The sequence below is a fragment of the Sarcophilus harrisii genome, chromosome 3 (assembly GCF_902635505.1).
Source record: "Sarcophilus harrisii chromosome 3, mSarHar1.11, whole genome shotgun sequence".
Lineage (NCBI taxonomy): Eukaryota > Metazoa > Chordata > Mammalia > Dasyuromorphia > Dasyuridae > Sarcophilus > Sarcophilus harrisii.
In genome coordinates, this window is record NC_045428.1 from 214643437 (window position 1) to 214667304 (window position 23868).

Sequence of the window (23868 nt, forward strand, 5' to 3'; positions counted from 1 at the left end):
ACTAACTTGGTGATACATTTCTAGTTAAACCATCAAAGAAATTATATGTTCAAAAATTAAGTGGCAACCATTTGAATGTCCCCAGTCACAGTTACAGTCTCCTTGCTCCCACTTATAAAAAACGACTGTAAAATCTTTCTGGTATTTGTTGAATTAAAAATATTTTATTGATATTAACCTTTGGTTTTATATTACATACTCTCACCCCTCCCAGAAAGCCATTCTTTATAATAATTGTTTAAGGGAACGAAAAAAAAATATTCAGTAAAATCAATCAACTTATTGAAAAATTCTGATGCGACATTCTATTCTCACAGGTCCTGACCTCTACAAAGGAGTATAACTTTTTTAGAACTAAACTTGATCATTATAATTTCACATATTTTATTTTAAATGTTTTGTGTTGTTCTTTACACTCAGTTTGTTGCAGTCATTGTGTGTAGCATTTTTTTTTTGGGCTATACTTACTTTACCTTGAACAATTTCATAGCTTTCCATGATGCTCAGCATTCATTTATATTCATCAAGATGGCACAATGGAAAGTTTTGGGCCTAGAGTCAAGATGACCCAAGCTCCAATATGATCTCATATCCTGCCTAGTTGTATAAACCTGAGAAAGTCACTCTCTGTCTCCCTCAGTTTCCTTAACTGTAAATAAAGATAAAAGTAGCATCTACCTCCCATAATTGTGGGAAGAATAAAATGAAATAATATTTGTACTTTGCAAACCTTAAATCACTACGAATATGCTAGCTATTACTCTATTTAAATACATATGTAACAGTTATATATAATATATATTGCATTACATATGCTATTTATATAATTTGTATATTATTTAACATCTAATATATAAATACATAATTTATATAGCAATTTATATAACTGTTGGGAGAATAAAGTGAGATAATATTCATAATGTACTTTGTAAACCTTAAAGCACTACCTACATGCTAGCCATTAATCTAAGTAAAGTAATATCATCTATACCATTCTACCCTTCATCAAAGTCACATCAAGTGACAAAGCAGTAAATGTGGATACACTGGGAGCAATACTCACAACCCTGCACACATTTTGGGTTAAATGACTTGCCGAGAGTCACATAGTTAGGAAGTGTTAAGTGTCTGAGGTCACGTTTGAACTCAGGGTTCCCTGACTCTAGGATCAGTGCTCTATGCACGGTACCATATAGCTGCCCCAATTATGCCATCTAGCTACCTTGGAGCAGCCTTTTTTTTTAATTTCCTTTTTTTAAAAAATTTTATTGCTTTCTTTTTCTGGTTATATATGTACATTAATTTTTAATACATTTCTTTATGAATCATCTTGGGGAAGAAATATCAGAGCAAAAGGGAACAACTACAAGAGGAATGGGCAGCTAGATGACACAGTGGATAGAGCACTGGCCCTGAATTCAGGGGGAACCTGAGTTCAAATGTGGCCTGATGCTTAACACTTCCTAACTGTGTGACCCTGTATCACTTAACCCCAATTGCCTCAGCAAAAGAAAAAAAAAATCCATTTTACACCTAACTTTGCTCTCCATCTCTTTTTTATTCATAAATTATTTGCCTGTCCATAAGTCTACTAAGTAATGTGTTCCATGTAGATTATGTCATTGTAAGAAGAGACAGAGAAGATGTGAAAATGAAGAAGGTAAATGTGTAGTGCCCAGTACTATACCAATCATGGACTTACCCTCTTCAAAATAAACATTCTTATTCAACAAAAGTGTTGACAATGCAAAACAACAACCAGAAGACTTAAAGTCAACAGATTAGAACACTTGTCTAAGCATGAAGAGCTTCTTGCCAGCTTGGGAACAATGGAACAGAAAAGGAGTGGCAGCTTTCAGAAATTTAGTGTATAGCACTAGATTTACTCATCTGGGCCAGAACACTTGGAAACATCAAAACTGGATCTATAAAAATGAGAGGGAATTTCAGAAGTTGTTAAGCATAAAATGAGAAACTCCCATGATTTATCAGCAGGATAATCTATCCATCTTTTAAAAGGCAGCATTTACTTAATTTCATCAAAAGTATGCAAGTGAAGCTGGATTGCATAATTCTTGGTTCATTAAAAAGGCAATGAAATTCAGTCTTATTGTGATGGTAACAAGCCAAAGTACTTTTATCTTGTCCTGAAAGCTGTTTATGAGCCAAAGCCCTATGGTGCATCACAACTACTCAGCACTGATGGAGTCACATTGATTAGTGATAAGGGCAGGATCCTAGATAGATGGGTTGAAGACTTCCATAGTGTTCTCAACAGACTATTATCAATCAATGCTGAAACTATTTACAGTACCACAGGTTGAAGTCAATCCCTCCCTAGCTGAATTTCCAACTGAAAAAGAGGTTTTGCATGCTATTAAGGTTTTCTTGTGTGGCAAAAAGCTGATGTTATTCCACCTGAGATTTACAAGACAGAAGGTCCACTGTTCATACAAAAGTTGAGAGAAATTTTCTGTATTACATGCATTATTTCCCAGGAGATCAAGTATGTCTTCATTGTCTATTTCTATAAAGGAAATGAAAATAATTTGTCCTCTGACATTTACAAAGGAGGTCTTTTTCTTAATTATTGCTGCCAAGTTTCTTGCCACAGTCAAGTTCTCCTTTATAGACTCATTCTTCCCCTGGATAATGATCATCTACCCAATAGGCAATGTGGTTTCATGAGTGGTTAAGCAATGGTCAATATGGTGGTTGCAGCTTGATAACATCAAGAGAAATTTCAGGAGCATGTTCACAATGGTTGCTGATTTCATGAAGACCTTTGATACTGTCAGTTGCTTGTGTAAAATTATGATAAAATTCAGTTCTTTATAAAAGTTTATCAGTCTTGTACATCAGTTTCATGAAGGCATGCTTTCCAAGGTTCTGGAAAATGTACACTTTTTTTAGTCATCACTGGAATGAAACATGGTTGTGTGCTTGCTCCTACACTTTTTTTATTTTGTGCCGAGGCAGCTGGGGTTAAGTGACTTGTCCAGGGTCACACAGCTAGGAAGTGCTCCTACATTTTTTAGTATGTTTTTAGTGATGTTATCAGACACCTTTCATGTGAATGAAAATGACATCAAGATCAACTACCAGGCTGATGATAAATTATTTAACTTGAAAAGGCTACAAATTGTTTGCAAATGATTGTGTACTTACTGCAGTCTCTGAGACTGAGATAAAACAAAATATGAATTAATTCTCTGTTATTTTATTAATTTTAGTCTAACAATTAACACCAAGAAAAGAAAGCAAAGCAGAATTGCTAGGGTTCAAAAGAAACATGAGATGTGCAAATTTAGAGACAATTTCACTCCAAATATTCATCTGGACTATTTGTGTCCAACTTGTGGCAAAGCTTCTGGGCACATTGTATTGGTCTGATCAGCTACAGTCAGATACACTGTGCCTTGACCCCAATATGTGGTGCTATTTTGGTCCTCTGAGGAAGGGTAACAATGAATAAGCAAAAAAAAAAAAAAAAAAAAAAAAAAAGTTAGTCCCTGCCCTCAAGGATCCCACATTCTACTGTAGAAAAACAACACATAAAACAGGGCTCAAAAGGTTGAAGGTGCTAGAGGACGCAGAAGTTCTTATTTGGAATGATTAAGTTAACAATCAATATAATGAAAATGATGTTAATGATGATGTTGATGATGATGATGATTACATTTATTAGTGCTTTCTATGAGCTAGGCATTCTGCCAAACATTTTATAATTATTATTTAATTTAATCCTCACAACAACTTCAGGAGGTAAGGGTTATTATTATCCGTATTTTATAAATGAGGAACCTGAAGTAAACAAAAGTTGAATGTCTCACCCAGGACCACAAAGTTGATAAGTATGTGAAGGCTAGATTTGACCTTAGATGTTTCAGATTCCAGGCCCAGCACTTTATCCCCTGCACCAAATTATGTGCTTAAATGCCTCAGAATAAATTGAGATGTATTGTAAACTTCAGAAGACAGGATTTTTGTCCTATGTTTTATCTGCTATTCATTTTGCTATAAAACAGTAGGCTGTATTATTGAAGAAATACATCATTCTGAATAGACATTTTAAATGTTGGTATGGATGAAATAATCCTGTTTCTGTGTTGCCTCAAGCCAATCACTTAACACTCCAGTATTTAGACCTTTTCAGTTGTGAAGAAGCCAGACATAAAAATGATATATTGAAAATTAACTGTCTTGCACAAAACCTTTTGGTTCCCGACTAAAGTTGTTGTGTCGATACTAAGCCGGGTTATCTATTATGTCTGGAATAACTCCTTGAGTTTTAAATATAGCTAACTTTCTTAGAGCTTCAGATAAAGTCTAATGCTTTACAATGGGAACACAGTTTTGCAAGAGAGCAAACTGGGCTTTCAAATGAGCAATTCTTTACGAAGCTTAAGGAAGAAGGGTCATTTCCCCACTTATTTTCCTTTAGTTATCTGGTCCCTCACACACACACACACACACTCACACTGTCTCTACATTTCTTGTCTATTTCTGTTTCTCTGTCTCTGTCTCACACTTTATTTGTCTTTCTGCTTTTCTGTCACACACACACACACACACACACACACACACACACACACACACACACACTTTTTTTTTAAACCCCATAAGAATTTTCTATTGTTCCCTCAGTGGGCTATTCCCCCAGACTGGTCCAGGTTTACAATTCCCTTTCCCTAGGTTTTATCTAATTGCCGCAAGTTAAGCTCTTCCTGGTTCTCACTTCTGGCTTGGAGCCTTTGGACCCTGCTGTTTTTTTTCCTGTGCTCTTTCGATTGTTTTGCAAATGGGGGTCGGCGGGTGGACCCCGGTCACAGAAAGACGTGGGAGGTGCAGACTGAATGACGCCCTTATTATAACTTGCAGGTGTGTAAATTACTGGTGCTGGTGTTCCGGGGATTCTAAGCTACCCACCCTGTGTTTTTCACCCTGAAGCCACTTGTTTTGTGTGGTTGAATATGTGGACATTTTAAAGTCAGGTTTTTCTTTCTTTTAAACAAAACGCAAAGAAACTACCTTCAAGTCTAGTCACTTGATGCTTCCTTTTTTTGCAAGGCAGGCTCCCTCTGAATGTTTCCACCCTCGCTCAGTTACTCTCCTCTCGTGACGTCTTCTGGTTTCTGATTGTCGGTATTAGGGCGCCTGGAGGTAGCACCCTCTTCTCTTTTCCTCTGGGCCCGGGGCACGCGTGAGCATCCCTGGTAATATCCAGGTGACTCTGCCCTGCTCTGCGCAGAAATGAGACCCCGGCGTTCTGCCTCGGGCAGAGATTACAAAATGTTCCAGACTCTTTGCTCCTGTTGTTTTTACTGGGACTTGCTTGTGTGAGCTTTACTTTCAAAATGGCTACTGTTATGAAAAATCAGCCATTGTTTCGCAAGAAACATTTACAGTATATTTTATAAATTGAAAATATGCTTCTGCACATTGAAGGATTTGTAGTTGGGGTTCCGGTGGGGAAGGAGACCCGGGTTATCAACGTGGAAAACGTAACTAGCGATAGGAAAAAAAATGGAAAGTAAAATCAAAGATAAGAAACGTGGAAGGACAGAAACTGTCAGTCCCCCTAGCTGACTACTTTCTTTCACTGGTACTGATCCTGAGATCATTTTCAGTTTAGTTTTCAATGTCTTAAGCTTGGGAAAATACAATAGGGTCGAATACATTATATACATGTTTGACACTGCCCTCCTAAGCTGTCTTTTGGTTCCCCTTCTTCAGCGATAATTCGATTTCCTTTTTGTCTTAATAAATTTACTTTCTGAACTCCTTACTGGTTTGGCTGCAGTGCAAACAAACTTTCTGCTCACTAAACTTTGATGATGGTGTAGGGACATCTGCTGGCTTATTTGCAGAAAAATTCATTACTTTTTTAAATAAATTTTTTAAATTATTATAGCTTTTTATTTACGAGATATATGCATGGAAAGCTTTTCAGCATTGACAATTGCAAAACCTTTTGTTCCAATTTTTCTCTTCTTCCCCTTCCTCCCTCCCCCAGATGGCAGGTTGACCAATACATGTTAAATATGTTAAAGTATATGTTAAATACAATATATGTATACATGTCCATACAGTTATTTTGTTGTACAAAAAGAATTGGACTTTGAAATAATGTACAATTAACCTGTGAAGGAAATCAGAAATGCAGGCAGACAAAAATTAAGGGATTGGGAATTCTATGTAGTGGTTCATACTCATTTTCCAGAGTTCTTTCGTTGGGTGTAGCTGGTTCAATTCATTACTGCTCTATTGGAACTGAGTTGGTTCATCACATTGAAGAGGGCCATATCCATCAGAACTCATATAGTATTGTTGTTGAAGTATATATGGATCTCCTGGTTCTGCTCATTTCACTCAGCATCAGTTCGTGTAAGTCTCTCCAGGCCTTTCTGAAATCATCCTGTTGGTCATTTCTTACAAAACAATAATATTCCATAATATTCATATACCACAATTTATTCAGCCATTCTCCAATTGATGGGCATCCAGTTTCTGGTCACTACAAAGAGGGCTGCCACAAACAAGAAAAATGCATTATTAAAAAAATCAATAAAAAGCTTTTTGCCTTTTAAATTTAAGCATCATCTCATATAGCTGATCCCTGGAGTAAGCTAACTTTGTAACTTCATTGTTTTCTGTAACTCTTTCTGGTTCATTTTTTTTTATGCTTATTACTTCAGTAAAACAGTGGAATGAAAAGTATGGCATTTGGAATCATGCGTGATCTTATTAATCATAGCAGAATCAATACCATTTTACCAGTAAGAAAACTAAGACGTTAAAAAGGTTAAATGTCTGTTGGTGGAATTGTGAATACATCCAGCCATTCTGGAGAGCAATTTGGAACTATGCTCAAGAAGTTATCAAACTCGTGCATACCTTTTGATCCAGCAGTGTTACTACTGTTACTGGGCTTATATCCCAAAGAGATCTTAAAGAAGGGAAAGGGACCTGTATGTGCAAGAATGTTTGTGGCAGTCCTCTTTGTATTGGCCAGAAACTGGAAATTGAGTGGATGCCCATCAATTGGAGATGGCTGAATAAATTATGGTATATGAATATTATGGAATATTATTTTTCGGTAAGAAATGACCAGCAGGATGATTTCAGAAAGGCCTGGAGAGACTTACACGAACTGATGCTGAGTGAAATGAGCAGGACCAGGAAATCATTATATACTTCAACAACAATACTATATGATGATCAGTTCTGATGAACCTGGCCATCTTCAGCAATAAGATGAACCAAATCAGTTCCAATGGAGCAGTAATGAACTGAACCAGCTATATCCAGCGAAAGAACTCTGGAAGATGACCAAGAACCATTACATAGAATTCCCAATGCCTATATTTTTGTCCACCTGCATTTTTTATTTCCTTCACAGGCTAATTGTACACTATTTCAGAGCCTGATCCTTTTTGTACAGCAAAATAATGCTTTGGACATGTATACTTATTTTGTATTTAATTTATACTTTAACATATTTAACATGTATTGATCATCCTGCCATCTAGGGAGGGGATGGGGGGAAGGAGGGGAAAAATTGCAACAAAAGGTTTGGCAATTGCCAATGTTATAAAATTACCCATGCATATAACTTGTAAATAAAAAGCTATTAATAAAAATAAAAAAAAAGAAAAGAAAGTTTTCAACATTTAAAAAAAAGTTAAATGTCACATATCTGATCAAAAAGCTAGAAAATATCAGAGACAAGATCAAAATCCAGGTTTCTCAAATGCAATACTGAATTTTTGTCTTTATGTCAGAATGCCTTTGTTGTCTAGCCAAAGCAAAGATTGAGGATATTGAGAACCTTTATAGGTTTTTACTTATGTAAAAATCTAAAACTTCTCCTTTAAGGGTATGACCAAATCATCGTAGTGAAATAGTCTAGCATTTAGAATCAGAATTGTCAAAAAAGAGTAAGGGAGATGTCTTACTGCATTATTCATATTGTTGTCTATATTGATGAAGTTAGCATATTCTTTCCTTAAATCTCCGTATTTGTTTTAATTCTCCTGCTCATGTGGGAGAGGAACAAAAGTTGTAACAGGCAGTACCACCAAATGAATTCTAGAGGAAATGTGCTTCCACACCGTAACTCCTGCCTCCCCAGTTGGTGCTGGAACAGTTAATTGTATAATCCATATTCACTCATCTCCCACCTCCATCCCCATCCATCCCCAACTTCTGTTGCACAAATAACACAGAAGAAAGCATAGCATTGATTTATTTTTATCCAGCACTTTGAAATCCAAGAACAAAAAGGAATGGATAGAAATCAAAAAAGGGGAAGGGACTTGTGAAGTGCTAAACAGTGTATTTGATTAGAATTACAAGACTAATGCTTTAATACTTTTGACTGAAAGAGCAAGAAAAAAACCAAGGTTTGGGTTTTGTTTATTCCTTCCCCCACCCTGCTCAGACAGCTGAGAAGAGATGGTTAACACAGCACCTTCATATATAACTCAAAGTAAAAGGTAAAAGGAAAATGTCTTTGAAGAGATGAGAGGTGACTCACCAAACCAGATCTATTCAGTACTGTAGCATCTCATTGCTTTGATCCTAACCATCACAGTTACCACACCTGCTAAACTGCTTTCAACAGCAAGAATCCTCATAGTCTCTTTGAATTAAAGATTAGTTTGAAAAATGGAGAATCTTCCTAATTTATTCGTCTGGTTTCTTTTTTCCAACAGTCTCTGTCACAATGTCATATATCTTCACACAGTTCATAACTAAAGTATTAATGTTAAACTACAAAGGGAAGTTACACATGGAAGTGGAGATGTGAGTTGAAATTCTGTGTGTTTGAACAGAATCTCTGGGATTGTGATCATTAAGTTTAAATCACATCACTAAGATGTTCAACCAAACAATGGAAACACAAGACTCAAAGCTAAAGTCACTTTCAAAAAGAGCCCAGTTTTATGGAAGCAGCTGATGTCAGACTAAGATCTGACAGTTGGAAAGTTGGAAATGTTCCAATCAGTACTTTAAATGGAGACTAATGCTGGGACTACTGGTGCAGCTAGACATCTTCCCTGCTTTCATTCTGCTGGTTAAAATTCCTGAGAAATAAAGGATATATGGCAATTACAACATGCCATTATCTTCCATATTTTCTTAAAAATCAGGTGTTGAGAATGGCTTTAAAGGCATACTGACATCTTGTAGAAAATGCCTATTGTTTCAGAGGGATTCTAAACCTTTACTTTTGCTAATCTTGAAGGGTGACATCAACCATCTTCTGTGTGACTCATGTTTACCTACTACACAGAATGAAGCAGAGCAGACATTTGAACATCTATCTAAAATACAGAGGGCTTTATATTAGTTTGTCATGAGTCATTTGCCTTTTTTTAATGTGTTATTTTTCATTTTTAGGACCTACTTCTCCATTCTACTTGTCACATATCTACTTCTAGGAATTTGTGCAGCAAATGATTCAAAACCAAACATTGTCTTGATAATGGCAGATGATCTTGGCATTGGGGATCTGGGATGTTATGGTAATGACACACTAAGGTAAGAGCTACACGTAATGACGATGTCAGTTTTATTTACTGAAAAGATAGTTTACTGGACAAGAATTAAAAATGCTGACATTTATTTCAAGAAAAAGAGGAAACCAAGCATGAAATCATGCTTTGTGAAATTTGCATTTCACATCTCTTAGTGCTAAGAAGAATTTGGAAATTACTATAGGATTTTGTTTTGTTCAGAAATCAGTGTACTGAATGCATACATTTTCACCTTCAAAAATAATTCAGATATTCTCAGTGGCTAAACAAAAAGTTTCACCTATAACAATTCTAAAAATCAGAGTACTAGTAAGTATTTCTAAATATATTAAAAAATCCCTGTTAAATATAGTCAATTGTCAATTACTTGTGATGATTAAAAGGCTGTAATGGTGTGAGCAATTTCAAAGTGGGGAGGAATTAATTTTTTTTTGTTTAAGGAGCACATACCCTTCCTCATTCTTTGGGTCTACTTAATAAAATTATTTGACACTACCAGGGTATACAACAGCTGATGGCAACAGATAAATATTCCAGCAATATAAAATATTAGAATTTTAGAGCTTCAAGGGACTTTAAAGATCATGTAATATAGTCCAACCCTATTAGATAAGAAAACTGAGACCTGGAAGAAATTAGTTGTTTAGCATGTAAGCTTATTGAGAAAAAGACAATTTCATTTTTGTCTTTATTTATACAGTTCTACCACCTTCCCTGTTGTTTAACAGACATTTTATAATTTTTTCCTGAATTTAATTAAATTAATATGGCTTGTTCAAGGTATCAGACTCCTCATCATACTTTCATGTTTTCTAGTGCTTTTTTCACTTGTATAGTGAAAAGAACTTTAGACTAGAAGTTGGATATCTTGATTCCACTCCTTATTTTGAGGATAATTAGTTGTATGTGCACATGAATTGTCTTGACCTGTTTTGTTTGTGTTCGTTTATTTTTTCTATATATGTAAAATCAGGGAAGTGGGGTAAAAATCCAAGATCCTTTCCAGCTCTGAAATTCTATGATTCCATGAGTCTAATGTCATAAGCATGATAGCATTTAAAACTGGGAGGAACCTCTAAGGTCATTTTACCCAAACAGTTTTTGTGTATAAAGCAACTAATAATAATAATAAGAAAAATAGCTGACATTTAGATAATACTTTAAGGATTATGAAGTACTTTTCTAAATTCACTTCTTTCAAAGAAAATCACCTTATGAGGTCAGTTACTATAGGTGTTATTTTTATAATTATTCCCATTTTACAGATAGGCAAATTGTAGTAGATAGAATTCTGGGCTTAGTGTGAGGAAGACATGACTAATACTACCTAACTGTGTAATTCTGAGCAAGTCACTTAACTGCTGTTTGCCATAATCCACTGGAGAAGAAAATGGCAAACTTTTTTAGTATATTTGCCAAGAAAACCATAGATGAGGTCAGAAACAATCAGACACAACAACAATAACAAACTATAATTTAATCCAGTTTAGTGACTTGCCTTGATCCCAGTGTCAATAATGTAATTTGAACCTAGGTCTCTTTGGATTCTAAGTTCAACATCTATTCCACTTTACTGTATTCCCTCTCAATTCAGGACCAGGAAATTTATAACTTCACTGAAATCACATGGATAGTAAATTACAAAGGCTAGGGTGGAACTTTTCTATTCACTCCAAATCCAATGTTCTTTTTTCCATGGGCTACTTGGTGGGCTAAAAGAATGATGAGGCTTTCAGAGTGAGTAAATTAGAGACTGAGAAAATCTAATTTTGAAATGCTTATTGCCATTAAGAAAAAAAAATCCTTTATATTTTGGTCCCTTTATTGATGTGACTGTTTGAATAAAATATCAGATGCAGGAAGGAGGGGCTATCATTAACCCCTTTCTTAGAAAGGAGTTAGAAGAATAGTGTTAAGAGTTGCAAAAAGAAAAAAGTAAAGAAAGAAAAGAAAAGATCATCAATGAAATATTTTAAAAGGAGAGAAGTGGGATCAGAGAATATATAATACATAATGTTCACATTATATAATGTGTGTATATGTATTATACATGTATGAATATGTATGTATGATTGTATTATATATGCATATATACCTTTAAAGTATTATGCTATATATTGAAAATTCTTTTTTGTTCTTTGTATATAGAAATGTTCATATTTGTTGAAGTTGACTACATTTTTTAAAATGGATAAATAAAAGAATAATATAGTACATAGGTATCTCAGCAAAATCACATGTCAATCAATGTTCATTTACTTTAAAATTTGTTCAATATTACAAATACTTTAACATCAACATGCATTGAAATCGGATTGTTTTTCTTAGGACCCCAAATATTGATCGTCTTGCAAAGGAAGGAATAAAACTTCTGCAACACTTAGCAGCTGCCCCTCTGTGTACTCCCAGCAGAGCTGCTTTCCTGACCGGCAGACATGCCTTCAGATCAGGTCAGTACCTGCTGGTAATAAATAACTGAGTAAATTCTGGATTTTCATATCTTTTAGATCTATCTTTATCAATAAAGAGATGTACTGGGACTTTCTTAAAGGGGAAGTATATGCAGGATAAAAATAAATGCATGTGTTCTACTCACTGAGTCTGCTGATATTATTTCACATGCATTTTTTAAAATTAGTAGTAACATTAATATATGTTTAAGGTGTTTTTAGAGAATCAAACATCTGTCTGTTGATGTTGGTAATAGTTAATTCCATTTTGGCCATCACAATGTGGGCATGACCTTGGTTCTCAGAGGCTGTGCAAAAGATTTCAAGCTCTGGTGGATTTTACTGAACTAGAAAGTACTGAAATACAGTATTTTGAAGGATGTTATGTCTAGATCAACAAAAACTACAGCTAAAATTGGAAAGGTTCATTACCACTTAGTTGAATTATAATAAATCCTTTGCTCCCACTAGCTCTTTAAGATAATGGTGTACAAAAAAGGTAATCTCTTGATCCCAAAAGGGTTTTGGACTGCCATTACATGTATATAATCAACTAATCAAATAGTGAGGAGGATGAGTTGCAACACACACACACACACACACACACACACACACACACACACACACCACAGAGTGATAGTCAATTATAAGGCTATTTTTGAATATAACTCAATCTATTTTTCACTCCTATCCATCCCTCTATCTGAGCTAATCTTAGCCTCTTAGGAAAGCTATAACCCTACTTTTAGCCACAGCAATATCTGTGAATGTGCTATTAGGAAAATTCTATGTCCTTTCCCAGAATACCTATGTCATCCAGAGCAGAGGAGTTATATTCACTGTCTACAAATGTCAGCAAAACTTTCAAGTGAAAGCCTGAACCAAATTAAAATATGATTGGGAAATGTTTAATAAAACAAATAAAAATACAACATAGGCAATATTAATCTGTAGTTTTCTAAGTTAATATACAACTATTTAATTCCATTTCTATTTGAATATGACACTGCCCTAGATCATGTAATGGCTTTGGCAAATGTCCCTCTGAGTGTAGGCTCTGTACTAAAGGCCGTAAACCAAGAGATAAATCCCCTTTTCTTTTACATGAAAGAGAATGAAATCTCTTCATGATGTTCAGGCATAGATGGATCTCATTAAATTGTTCCCCCCCTCAAAAAAAAAGGGTTCCTGCCTTCTTCTAGTTTACAATTTCAATGTCATCTTGACTTTTCATTCTCATTTATCATTTTCATTATTAGGTAGTCAACTGCTAAATCTTGTCATTTTTGATTCTAAAATAATAATAAGTAATATTTATATAGGACTTACTATCTGCCAGGCATTATGCTAAGCGTTTTATAATCATCTCATTTGATTCTGAGATATAGGGTTATTATTCCTGTTTTATAGATGACAAAATCAAGGCAAACAAAAGTTAAGCCCCTTACCTGGGGTTACATAGCTGGTATATATGTAAAGTCAGATGTGACCCCAGGTTTTCTTAATTTATCTATAGTGTCATCTAACTGCCTGAATCTATCCCTTTCTCTCTAATCACATGACCACCACCATAATTCATATTTTGATAATCTTTTATCTAGGTTATTGGAAAAAGCTTCTAATTAGCCTTTTCATCTGATTTCCCCTTTACCCTCTCTAGTCTCTACATATGTCTGAAAAAAAAATTTTTCTCCAAAAACTTATATCTGACCATGCCATTTCCCTACTCAATGAACTCTAGTGATTACCTATTGTTGCAAATGTTAAATCATTTTTACCTTCCATTTATTAATCCTTTATTATTTTTCTTTAAGTTTTATAATAAATATGCACATGAAAGTTGGCATGGTACAGTGAAGAGATGAAATGGCCTTGAATCCAGAAAGACAGACTTGGATTTAGATGTCACCACTGATATTTACTGGAGTTGGGTCCCTGAGGAAGTACAACTCTAAGTGCTCCTAGATGACTTTCTAAAACTATAGTTTGCAGGGAATTTGCTGACCTGAGTCAAGAAATGCATATTTCTTAACCACAAGGAGTTCCGTAAACTAAGTGAATCACAGGCCCACTTCCTATCCCTTCCTATATTTATGTTTAAGGTATAGGATAGTTTTTTAGTAACAGGGAGAGAAATTTTTTTTAAAAAAATTGAGACCATTGCTCCAAGAACATCAAATAAATTGTAGGAGTGCTACAATCTGGAAGAAAGAGAAAGAGAGAGAGAGAGAGAGAGAGAGAGAGAGAGAGAGAGAGAGAGAGAGAAAGGAGAGAAAGGAATAGGGAGAGGGAGGGAGAAAGGGAGGGAAGAAGAGAGAAAGAAAGGAAGGAAGAAGGAAGGAAAGAGAGAAAGAAAAGATAATGTTAATATATGGTTTTCTAAGTAAATATGCAGCCTGCAGATGTTCTCATATTGGATTTAATGGCCTACATTTTGATTAGAGTTTGACACCACAGGTCCTAAGTAAAGATAAGAAAAGCTTAAAATTACTTTTCAATTTTGCAAATTATAGTATCACTGCAATTTCTAATACTGGGGGTTTTAGAATACCCTTACTTTTTTTTTATTCACAATTTAAAATAACTAAGGGAAAAAAAAGAGGAAAATCATTCTCTCTTTAATATATAATAGGAATGGACGCCACTAATGGATATCGTGCACTTCAATGGAATGCAGGTTCAGGAGGACTTCCTGCAAATGAAACAACTTTCGCAAAAATACTACAGCAGCAAGGATATGCAACAGGTCTTATAGGTACATATAAGAATGTTTTATCCAAATCACATTAGCACTAAATTGCTTTTTATTATTAGAGAACTTCATTTATTTCTAAGAACAAACAAAAAATAATTATTATCCCCTATAAAATCAAAGGTGGTTCTGATTTCTGTTAGATAATTCATAGCTATGTTATATTTTCAGGAGAATCAGTCTTTTTGATCTAAATTCCTACGGCAATGATTACTTTCTTTGTGCTATCCATGAATATTTAACTTCTTTCACTGGCCAAATTCTAATATAGTTTACACTTACAAATTCAAAGAATTTTTAGAAGTTACACTTTTACCTTCCTGATTTCAGAAATTACAGGGCTAGAATTGTCTTATCCTGTTGAACATATTTCAATTTACTAAAATAAAGATTTATTTCATGGCACTTTATAGTATCTTATTTTTTTTTAAAGGTATAGTCAGAAAATATTAAATTCTTTTCCCTGTGAATTAAAGCTGTAATTTCTCATATCTTATCAACCACAAAAGTATTTCTGAGTTCCTCATTATCTTCAACTTGGGATTCTAAGACTAAGTAAGGTCTTTATTTATTTGTTGTTTCTACCATTTTAAAAATCATTGTTCACTTTGTATATTCTAATCTCCAGGTAAGGAATAGTTCTTTTATTTATAAGTCTATGAAGGGAGAGAAATTAAAAGATTAGACCACCAAGCAACATCGACTGATTCTTTATTTAACCACAATTATTAAAATATATATTTTATTTTTAAATTTTCTAGATTTCTTCCTTTATTCTTTCTCCTCCCCCATCCCTTGTAAGGGAGAATTTTTCTTTAAAGAAAGAAAAAAAAGCCTAGCAGCAAGAGATAGAAAGAGAAATTCCACTTAAAATAACTGTAAACAATATGGGTATCTACCTGTCAAAACAAACCCAGGAACTATACGAATACAATTATAAAACACTTCATACAAATAAAGTCAGTTCTAAATAATTGGTCATAGCTAAAAAATTGCTCATAGATAAGCCAAGCTAATATAATAAAAATAATAATTCTACCTAAATTAGTTTACTTATTCAGTGTCATACCAATTAAACTGTCAAAAAAATATTTTATAGAATTAGAAAAAATAGCAAAATTCATCTGGAAAAAGAAAAGATCAAGACTATCAAAGGAATTAATGGGAAAAAAATGCAAAGGTCAGTGGCCCACCAGTACCAGACCTAAAACTCTATTAAAAAGCAGCAGTCGTCAAAACTATCTGATACTGGCTAAAAAATAAAAGTAGTAGATCAGTAGATTAGGTACACAAGACACAATAACCAATGACTATAGTAATCTACTGCTTGATAAAATCAAAGACTCCAGTTTTGGGAATAAGAACTCACTAATTAACAAAAATTGCTGGGAATACTAAAAAACAGTATGTCAGAAACTTGGCATAGATCAACCTCTCCCACCTCATATCAAAGAAAGTTAAAATTGATCACTTTAATCAAAACATTTCCTACCTTTTTGGTTGTAGAGTACTCAAAAGAGAGTTCAGAAAGAAACGGAAGAGATTGGTTAGATATAGGGGAGAAAAAAGTTTAAAGAAAAGAGCAAATTATTACTTGAATATGTCAACATATTCAAGAAGAAATGTTTGTTATCGCTTTTATTGAATAAATTTTAAAATTTCAATTTTGTTTCCTTAGGATAGTATGGTCCCTTCATATCAAATATCATTGATAAAACTCTACTATTAATTATGTATACTATAAAATTACCTTTTATATTGTATTTTCATCTGTAAAATAAACTAGGGAATTTTGATCTCAGAGATACTCTGAAAGACTATTTAACACTATAAAACATAATTTTAAGATTTTTTTTTTCCTTTTGTTTCCAGGAAAATGGCACCAAGGAGTAAACTGTGAATTCCGAAATGATCATTGCCACCATCCATTAAGCCATGGATTTGATTATTTTTATGGCATGCCTTTCACACTTATAAATGATTGTCAAATAAACAAACCTCCAGAAGTAGATGCTGCCTTTAGAGCTAAACTTTGGGTTTGCACCCAGGTAATAGTCCTTGGGATGCTAACACTTACCATTGGTAAACTTTCTGGCTTAGTCTCAGTACCGTGGAAAATACTGATGAGTTTGATTACTCTTAGTTTTCTGTTTTTCATTTCCTGGTACTCCAGTTTTGGATTTATAAGATACTGGAACTGTATCTTAATGAGAAACTATGAAATTACCGAACAACCAATGGTTTTAGAGAGAACAGCAACTCTCATGCTAAAGGAAGCAATTTCATTTATTGCCAGGTAATCTAACTTTTATTTTCTTAAAGTATGTTCAAGAATTTCTTGGATTCTTGAATCTCATACATTGGTCTTGTGAAGTTTTTTTTAAAGGTTATATGATAAATTCATCAAAGAAATCCATAACAAAAATATTAATGAACATGGAAACCAATGCAACTTTTTCATATTAGTTTCAAATGACAGAAAGAATGTACTCAATAAATGTCTTGTCATACCTTTCTAAAATTTATCAATATTGTTTCTTTTAGAAACAAGCATAGGCCATTCCTCCTCTTTGTTTCTTTGCTTCATGTCCATATTCCCCTTGTTACCACAAAACAATTTCTTGGGAAAAGCAAACATGGTTTATATGGAGACAATGTAGAAGAGATGGACTGGATGGTGGGTAAGTGAAAGCTATGATTATTTTTATACCTTTAAAAATATGTTTCATGGAGATAGAAGTAATAATCTCTGTTCTCTTCCATAAGACAAAGCAGAGATTATGATGTGTAATTTTTAAAAATATTGATATATTTTGTTGTCACAACTTCATAATAAATCATTGCACTCTCCCTTACCCAGAGAGCTATCCCTAATAACAATAATAACAATTCCCCATAAGAGGGAAAAGCATTTCAGCAAAATTAACCAACACTTTCACCAAACAATGAGAAAATTCAACATTCCACTCCAAAGCTATACAAAGGGAGTAAGATGCATTTTCTCATCTCTTTCCAGGAACAAGCTTGGTCGTTACATTTATATGACAAACTATTTTGTTTTTCTTTAGATTTTAGGTTTTTAGTTAAAATAGCTACATATGTATGCCGAAGTATATAATATGGCATATGTATATATTAAATATATCAGAAATACATATACGATATAAGCAAAAATAAAAAATATATGTTTATATATATTTTATTTATGATTATTTTTATTCTGCTTAATATAATATATATATATATAATGCATATTATATATATTATATAATTATATAAATGTGATACCATATTATATTTATGTGTATATACATATAACTGCTATATGTGTATGTGTGTGTTTCTATTTTTGCTTCTTTTCTTTTGTTTTGGTTCATCTATGGCACATTATACTTCTCTGAATTTTTCACTGTTTCTTATAGCACCATAATGTTCTATCACCCAGCTGTACCATAATTTGTTTAACCATACCTGTACAGATGCTCTTAAAAGCATTTTTTTCTCTTCTTTTTTTTTTTTTTTTTTTTTTTTTAATCTCTGAACCCTCCCAAGATATCGTGGGTTTTACTGGAAAGATTTCTTTCTTAAGAACTAGGCCTTAAGTAAAAAACAATCTGATTCTAATTGGCCACCAGTAAGTCCTAGACCAAGCCCTGTTTGGTCTTGTTTGTGTAACTGATTGACTCAGACTGAATGCAAATAGCAGTTCTTTCTGCTTTGTCCAGAAACCCTCAGGCTCTTCCCTTCCCAGATTCATTCATTCATTTATTTATTTAGTTTTTGTTTTGTTTTTTTTTTGTACTATGTGAAAGAGTAGATTCATTGCCTAGATTGCTACCTCACCTTAATCATTGAGTAGGTTCTGCCTCAGTCAAATTGAGACATGGTGAAAGCTTTGGCTTAAAAAGACATTTCATCCAGGCCCATCTTCAGTGCTCCTTGTCACTGGAGCCAGATGGCTCTGGAGGGGGATATGAGATAGTGACCTGGCACAGTCCTCCCTCACTTAAATCCAGTTTGCATGTCATGACATCACCTCCCTTATGTCATGGTCCTCTTTAAGAGTGAAGGACAAACAACTACCACCATAATTTGTTTAACCACTACCTAATCAATGGGCATCTACTTTGTTTCTAGATCTCTGCTACTATTAAAAATATTATTACAAATATTTTGGGTTAGGGTTTTGAGGTATAAGCTTAGGAATGGGATCTCTGGGTCAAAAGTTATAGATATTTCACTCAGTCAGCTTGATTTCAAATTGATTTCAAGAATAAAAATTAATTTCATTAAAATCAATTGATTTAATTAATTTAATAATTATTGATTTATTTAATGAACTCATTTCAAGAATAGTTTGCTTGTTATTTTTTCTTAAACCCCTCCAAAGCTGATTATTTCTATATTTTTTCTTTTATGTAAATTTCCTGGATATGAGATGAAACCACAAAGATATTTTGGATTGCATTTCTCTCATATAACATCTCAAAACATCTTTTTTCAGTTAAAAGTTATTAAAAATGAAATGTATTAAGACTTTGAGGACATGTAATATAAATGATTTAGAATTTTTCATATAATTTTTAATAGTATGAATTCCTTATTTTAGAATTATTGATATCTTTCCTTTCCTTTGACTACCTTTTTCCTTTTACCTGCTACCAGACTGGCCTGTTATATCTTGTGGTAGGTTGTGCAACTGTCTGTGATTACACCACATTGTTTGAAAATATGTTTTATTTTCTTCTCTGAACTCTTTGAATATCTCTTCAGCTGCTCTGCTTGTAGTTACTTTGCACAAGTTTATTCCACACCAGCTTCTTAGGTATAAAACTGGTATCCACTGTATAAAAATGAAACTAATTCCAAACTACTCATTTCAGTTTATTTATTTATTGTTTCACTATAACCCTTCATTGATAAAAATATGTCCAGAGATTAAGTTAATTATTGAAAACCACTAATGAAAGTGAAGTATATATGAAAGACGAATATTAATCTCTTTAGGCATGCATCAACTTCCTTTTATCCACTGGGATGTATACCTGCAAACGGTGACAAAAAAAAACCTTCATTGTTTTAATTATATATGTATCCTGGTGATTTATTCCATATATGTGAATTATGGACCCTGATTTCACTGGTGCTTTGGAATTCTGACTGAGAAAATGCTCTCTGCCAGTTCAGATCAACAACTGTTGTTCAGCTTAATAGTCTTTGAGATTTGACTATGTACTGAAAGGGCAAAGAATATCTGTCGGTGATCATCCAGCCAGTTTCTGTCAGAAGCAAGATTGAACTTTACATAGGGGGTAACTGCTCCACTAGATTACATTTCCTTCTTTATACCAATATCTAACTATATAGCCTAGACTAGTCAAAGCTCTCTCTGGTTTTCCTGACAGTCAGTACCAAGCTCTTGGACCCCCAAAGATAGATAAATAGTTTTACTATTTCCTTTAAAATAAGTTCAAAAGTTATTTTATGGTACAGAAAGACATTGTAAAGAGAGGCATTAAAGGTCAAATATTATGTCTTTTAATGCTCTTTAAAATTCCTGAACATATTACAATTTCTTGTGGCTATAATTATAAGCAAAATGAGTATACTAGAGAACCATCATTTTCCTAAAAGCAGGAATAAAATATCCAAGAACCAATACTAGAGAAAGGAAAAAAGGTTTTCAGAGCAATCTTTAGTTTCATTTTTCATATGATTCCTGTTCAGTATCATTGATTCTTTTATGACTCCCAGGGATTCACAGAAGGCCTCAAATGCCACTTTTGTATGGTTTTCTTTTTTTTAATTATTTTTACTATTCTTTTCTATTTAAATTTTGAGTTCCAAATTCTCTTCGACCCACTTAGAAGACAAGCAATGTCATTAATTATACATGATTTCATCATGCAAAATATATTTGCTTATTAGAAAAAGAAAAAAAGGGGAAAAAAACTATCCTTTTTATGCATTCAGAATTCATCACTTTTCTCTCTAGAGGTATAATTTTTTTTCATCATGGATCCTTTGGGATTATCTTGGATCACTGTATCAATCAAAGTAGCCAGTTCATCATTATTACATCATTGCTGATACTATGCACAATGATCTCCCATTTCTCATATCATTTTATATTAGTTCATATAAATCTTCCCTTGTTTTTCTGAAACCACTCCCCTTGTCATTTTTATAACACAATTAGTACTTTTTCACAGTTACATACCACAATTTGTTCAGACATTCCCCAATTGATAGGCATTCCTTCAATTTCCAGTTCTTTGCCACCACAAAAATTTGCTATTCCTCAATCTCTTTTTGGTACAAATCTAGTAGTATTGCGGAGTCAAAAGATATGCAGTTTTCTAAGCCTTTGTTCTTAGTTTCAAATTATTTTTCACACTAGTGAGACAAGTTTACAGCTCTATCAATAGTGGATTAGGTACCTGTTTTTCTACATCCCTTTCTGGATTTGTCATTTTCTATCTCTGTCATTTTAATTATTTAGACAAATGTGTTATAGTACTTAAGAATTGCTTTAATTTGCATTTCTCTAATAATTAGTGATTTGGAATATTATTTCCTGTTATCATTGATAGTTTTGCTTTATTCTTTTGAAAACTGCTTGTTCATATCCTTTTGATGCAGGTTGTAGTCCCTTTAAGAATTGATTTATTCCTTTCTTTCTGATTCCCAATCCTTCCTAGCTGATGGATCATCAATCCAGGAAGCTAAGACCTTTTATTCACAAATCCTGGTCAAAAGCATCCCTTTGAATTCCAATAGAAGATCCAGGCCTGTCTCAATCCCCTCTTGGATCTGAGCCAATTTGGGCTGTCCCAGCCCCCATTCTAATGATTTGCTCAGCTTTCTCAACCCCTCCAAGCCAAAGGGAGCCAGTTTGGGACTCCACCCACAGGCCCCTTTAGCTAAATCTCTCCTTATAAAAGAGTCAAACTAAAATCCTCTCCTTGCAGAGGTTCCAAACATGTCAGCCTTACTCCTGGCATGCCAGGGATCTCTGTCCACTGGAATCCTATTTCCAGTGTCCTCTTATCTCTATGACTTTTATCTTACTTCCAAACCCCATAATAAACCTCTTTTATCAATCTAGCTTTTCAGGCCTGTAAATTCCTTTACAGGGGACTCTTGCACCATTACTAGATCTCATTTAACTCCGTATCCTTGTGCTGAATCCAAAGGGGTTGTAGGGGAGTGCTATTTGACTCCCTGTACCCCGAACCTGGCACTAGACCTCAATTAAACCCTAATATCATTTAGGTACCCCATATCTAGACCTCATCACTTTGACTATCAATTGGGTAATGACTCTTAGTTTTTATAAATAGGGTTTAGTTTCCTATATATTTGAGAAATGAAACATTTAGCAAAGAAACTTCACAAAATCCCCATCCCCAATTCCACTTTCCTACTTTCCATGATTTGTCTGCATTGTTGTTTTTTTGTGTGCTAAAAATTTTTAATTTAGTGTGATCAAAATTTTAGTTCTGTGATCTTTTTGTCTCTTATTTGGTCATGAATTCTTCCCCTATCTATAGGTGTAACATAATTTTTCCATGCTTCCCAAATGTGTTTATGATATCAATTTTTATGTCTAAATCATACATCCATTTAAAACTTATCTTGGTGTAAGATGTTGATCCAAGTCTAGTTTCTGTCAGATCATTTTCCAGGTTTCCCAACAATTTTTATAAAATAGTGAGATCTTGCACCAATAAAAGGGTGTTTGGGTTTATCAAAAACCCAAAGTTACTATGCTCATTTGCTTCTATAAATTGTTTTCCTTATTTATTCTTTTGATCAATCATTCCAAGTTAATATCAAATTGTTTTTAGTGATAATTGCTTCATAATATAGTTGAAATGCAGTATTGTTAGGTCCCTTCCTTCCCATTTTTTAAATTGATTTCCTTGATATTCTTGATATGTACTACTACTAAATGAATTTTGTTATAATTTTTTTCTAGCTCTATGAAGTAATTCTTTGATAGTTTGCTTGGTATTTTGCTGAATGAATATTGGTTTGGCCACCCCACATACAATGGAATATTTCTTCAATTCTTTAGATCTGTCTTTATTTACATAGAAACTGTTTTATCATCTTGATCATATAGCTCCTGTGTGTCTCGGCATGCAGACTCCCAAATATTTTAGTCTGCATTTATTCTTTTATGTTTTGTTGGCAATATATAGAAATGGTAATGATTTGTGTGGGTATATTTCACATCCTGCCACATTGTTAAAATTGTTAATTGTTTTAACTACTTTTTTTTTTAATTGAGTCTCTAGGATTCTCTAAGTGTGTCATCATACTATCTACAAAAGTGATAGTTTTGTTTCCTCAATGGCAATATTTATTCCTTTAATTTGTTTTCTTGTCTAGCACAATATTAATACTAATGGTAAGAATGGACATTCTTATTTCACCCCTGTTCTTATGGGAAATTTTCTAGTTGATTCTTATCACAAATAATGCTTACTCTTAGTTTTATTAAGTACTACTTATCATATTAAGAAAAGCTCAAATTTATATGTGTCTAGTGTTTTCAATAGGGATGGATATTATATTTTATCAAAAAGGTTTTTGATATAACATCTTGTTATTTTTGTTATAAATATGAACAATTATGCTTATAGCTTTCTTAATATTGGACCTACTCTCCTTTCCTATTGTATAGTATGGTCATAATGTATGATTTTTTGTGATATGTTGTTATAATCTCCTTGCTAGTATTTTATTTATATGTTTTGTGTAAATATTCATTAAAAAAATTGGTCTACTGTTTTTTTTTCTTCTGTTTTTGCTCTCTCTGGTTTGGATATCAAAACCATATTGTATCATAGAAGGAATTTAGTAGAATTTCTTTTCCAATTTTTTTCCAGTATTAGGATTTGGTAAAATTTTTGGTGAATTAACTTGTAATTCCATCTAGTCCTGGGTTTTTTTTTTTCCTTAGGGAGCACATTAGAAGTGTGTTCATTTTTTTTAAAAAAAAAGATAGAGTTCACTTCTGATTAAAATGATGTTCAACGTTTTCAATTCTCCTTGCCCCCTCATTTTCCCCACCACTATAAAAAAAACAACTTCCTTTTGGGTCTCTTTTTTGTGA

At 33.5% G+C, this 23868-nt stretch overlaps 2 protein-coding genes across 3 annotated transcripts in view; one reads left to right on the forward strand and one right to left on the reverse strand.

Moving 5' to 3' along the window:
- The window catches only part of LOC100930513 (arylsulfatase H), a 90850-nt gene extending 85506 nt beyond the window's left edge, over positions 1–5344 (reverse strand). For both annotated transcript variants that reach the window (XM_031959040.1, XM_003765603.3), the window contains exon 1: positions 5032–5344. The gene's annotated coding sequence lies outside the window, so the exon portion shown is untranslated. The remainder of the gene's footprint in view (positions 1–5031) is intronic.
- LOC100931042 (arylsulfatase D) overlaps positions 4585–23868 on the forward strand; it is a 30221-nt gene continuing 10937 nt past the window's right edge. The window contains exons 1-6 of the mRNA XM_012546116.3: positions 4585–4881; positions 9406–9546; positions 11871–11992; positions 14625–14747; positions 16617–17040; positions 17289–17425. Of these exons, the coding sequence (XP_012401570.1) occupies positions 4802–4881; positions 9406–9546; positions 11871–11992; positions 14625–14747; positions 16617–17040; positions 17289–17425 (1027 nt within the window). The 5' untranslated portion in view covers positions 4585–4801. The remainder of the gene's footprint in view (positions 4882–9405; positions 9547–11870; positions 11993–14624; positions 14748–16616; positions 17041–17288; positions 17426–23868) is intronic.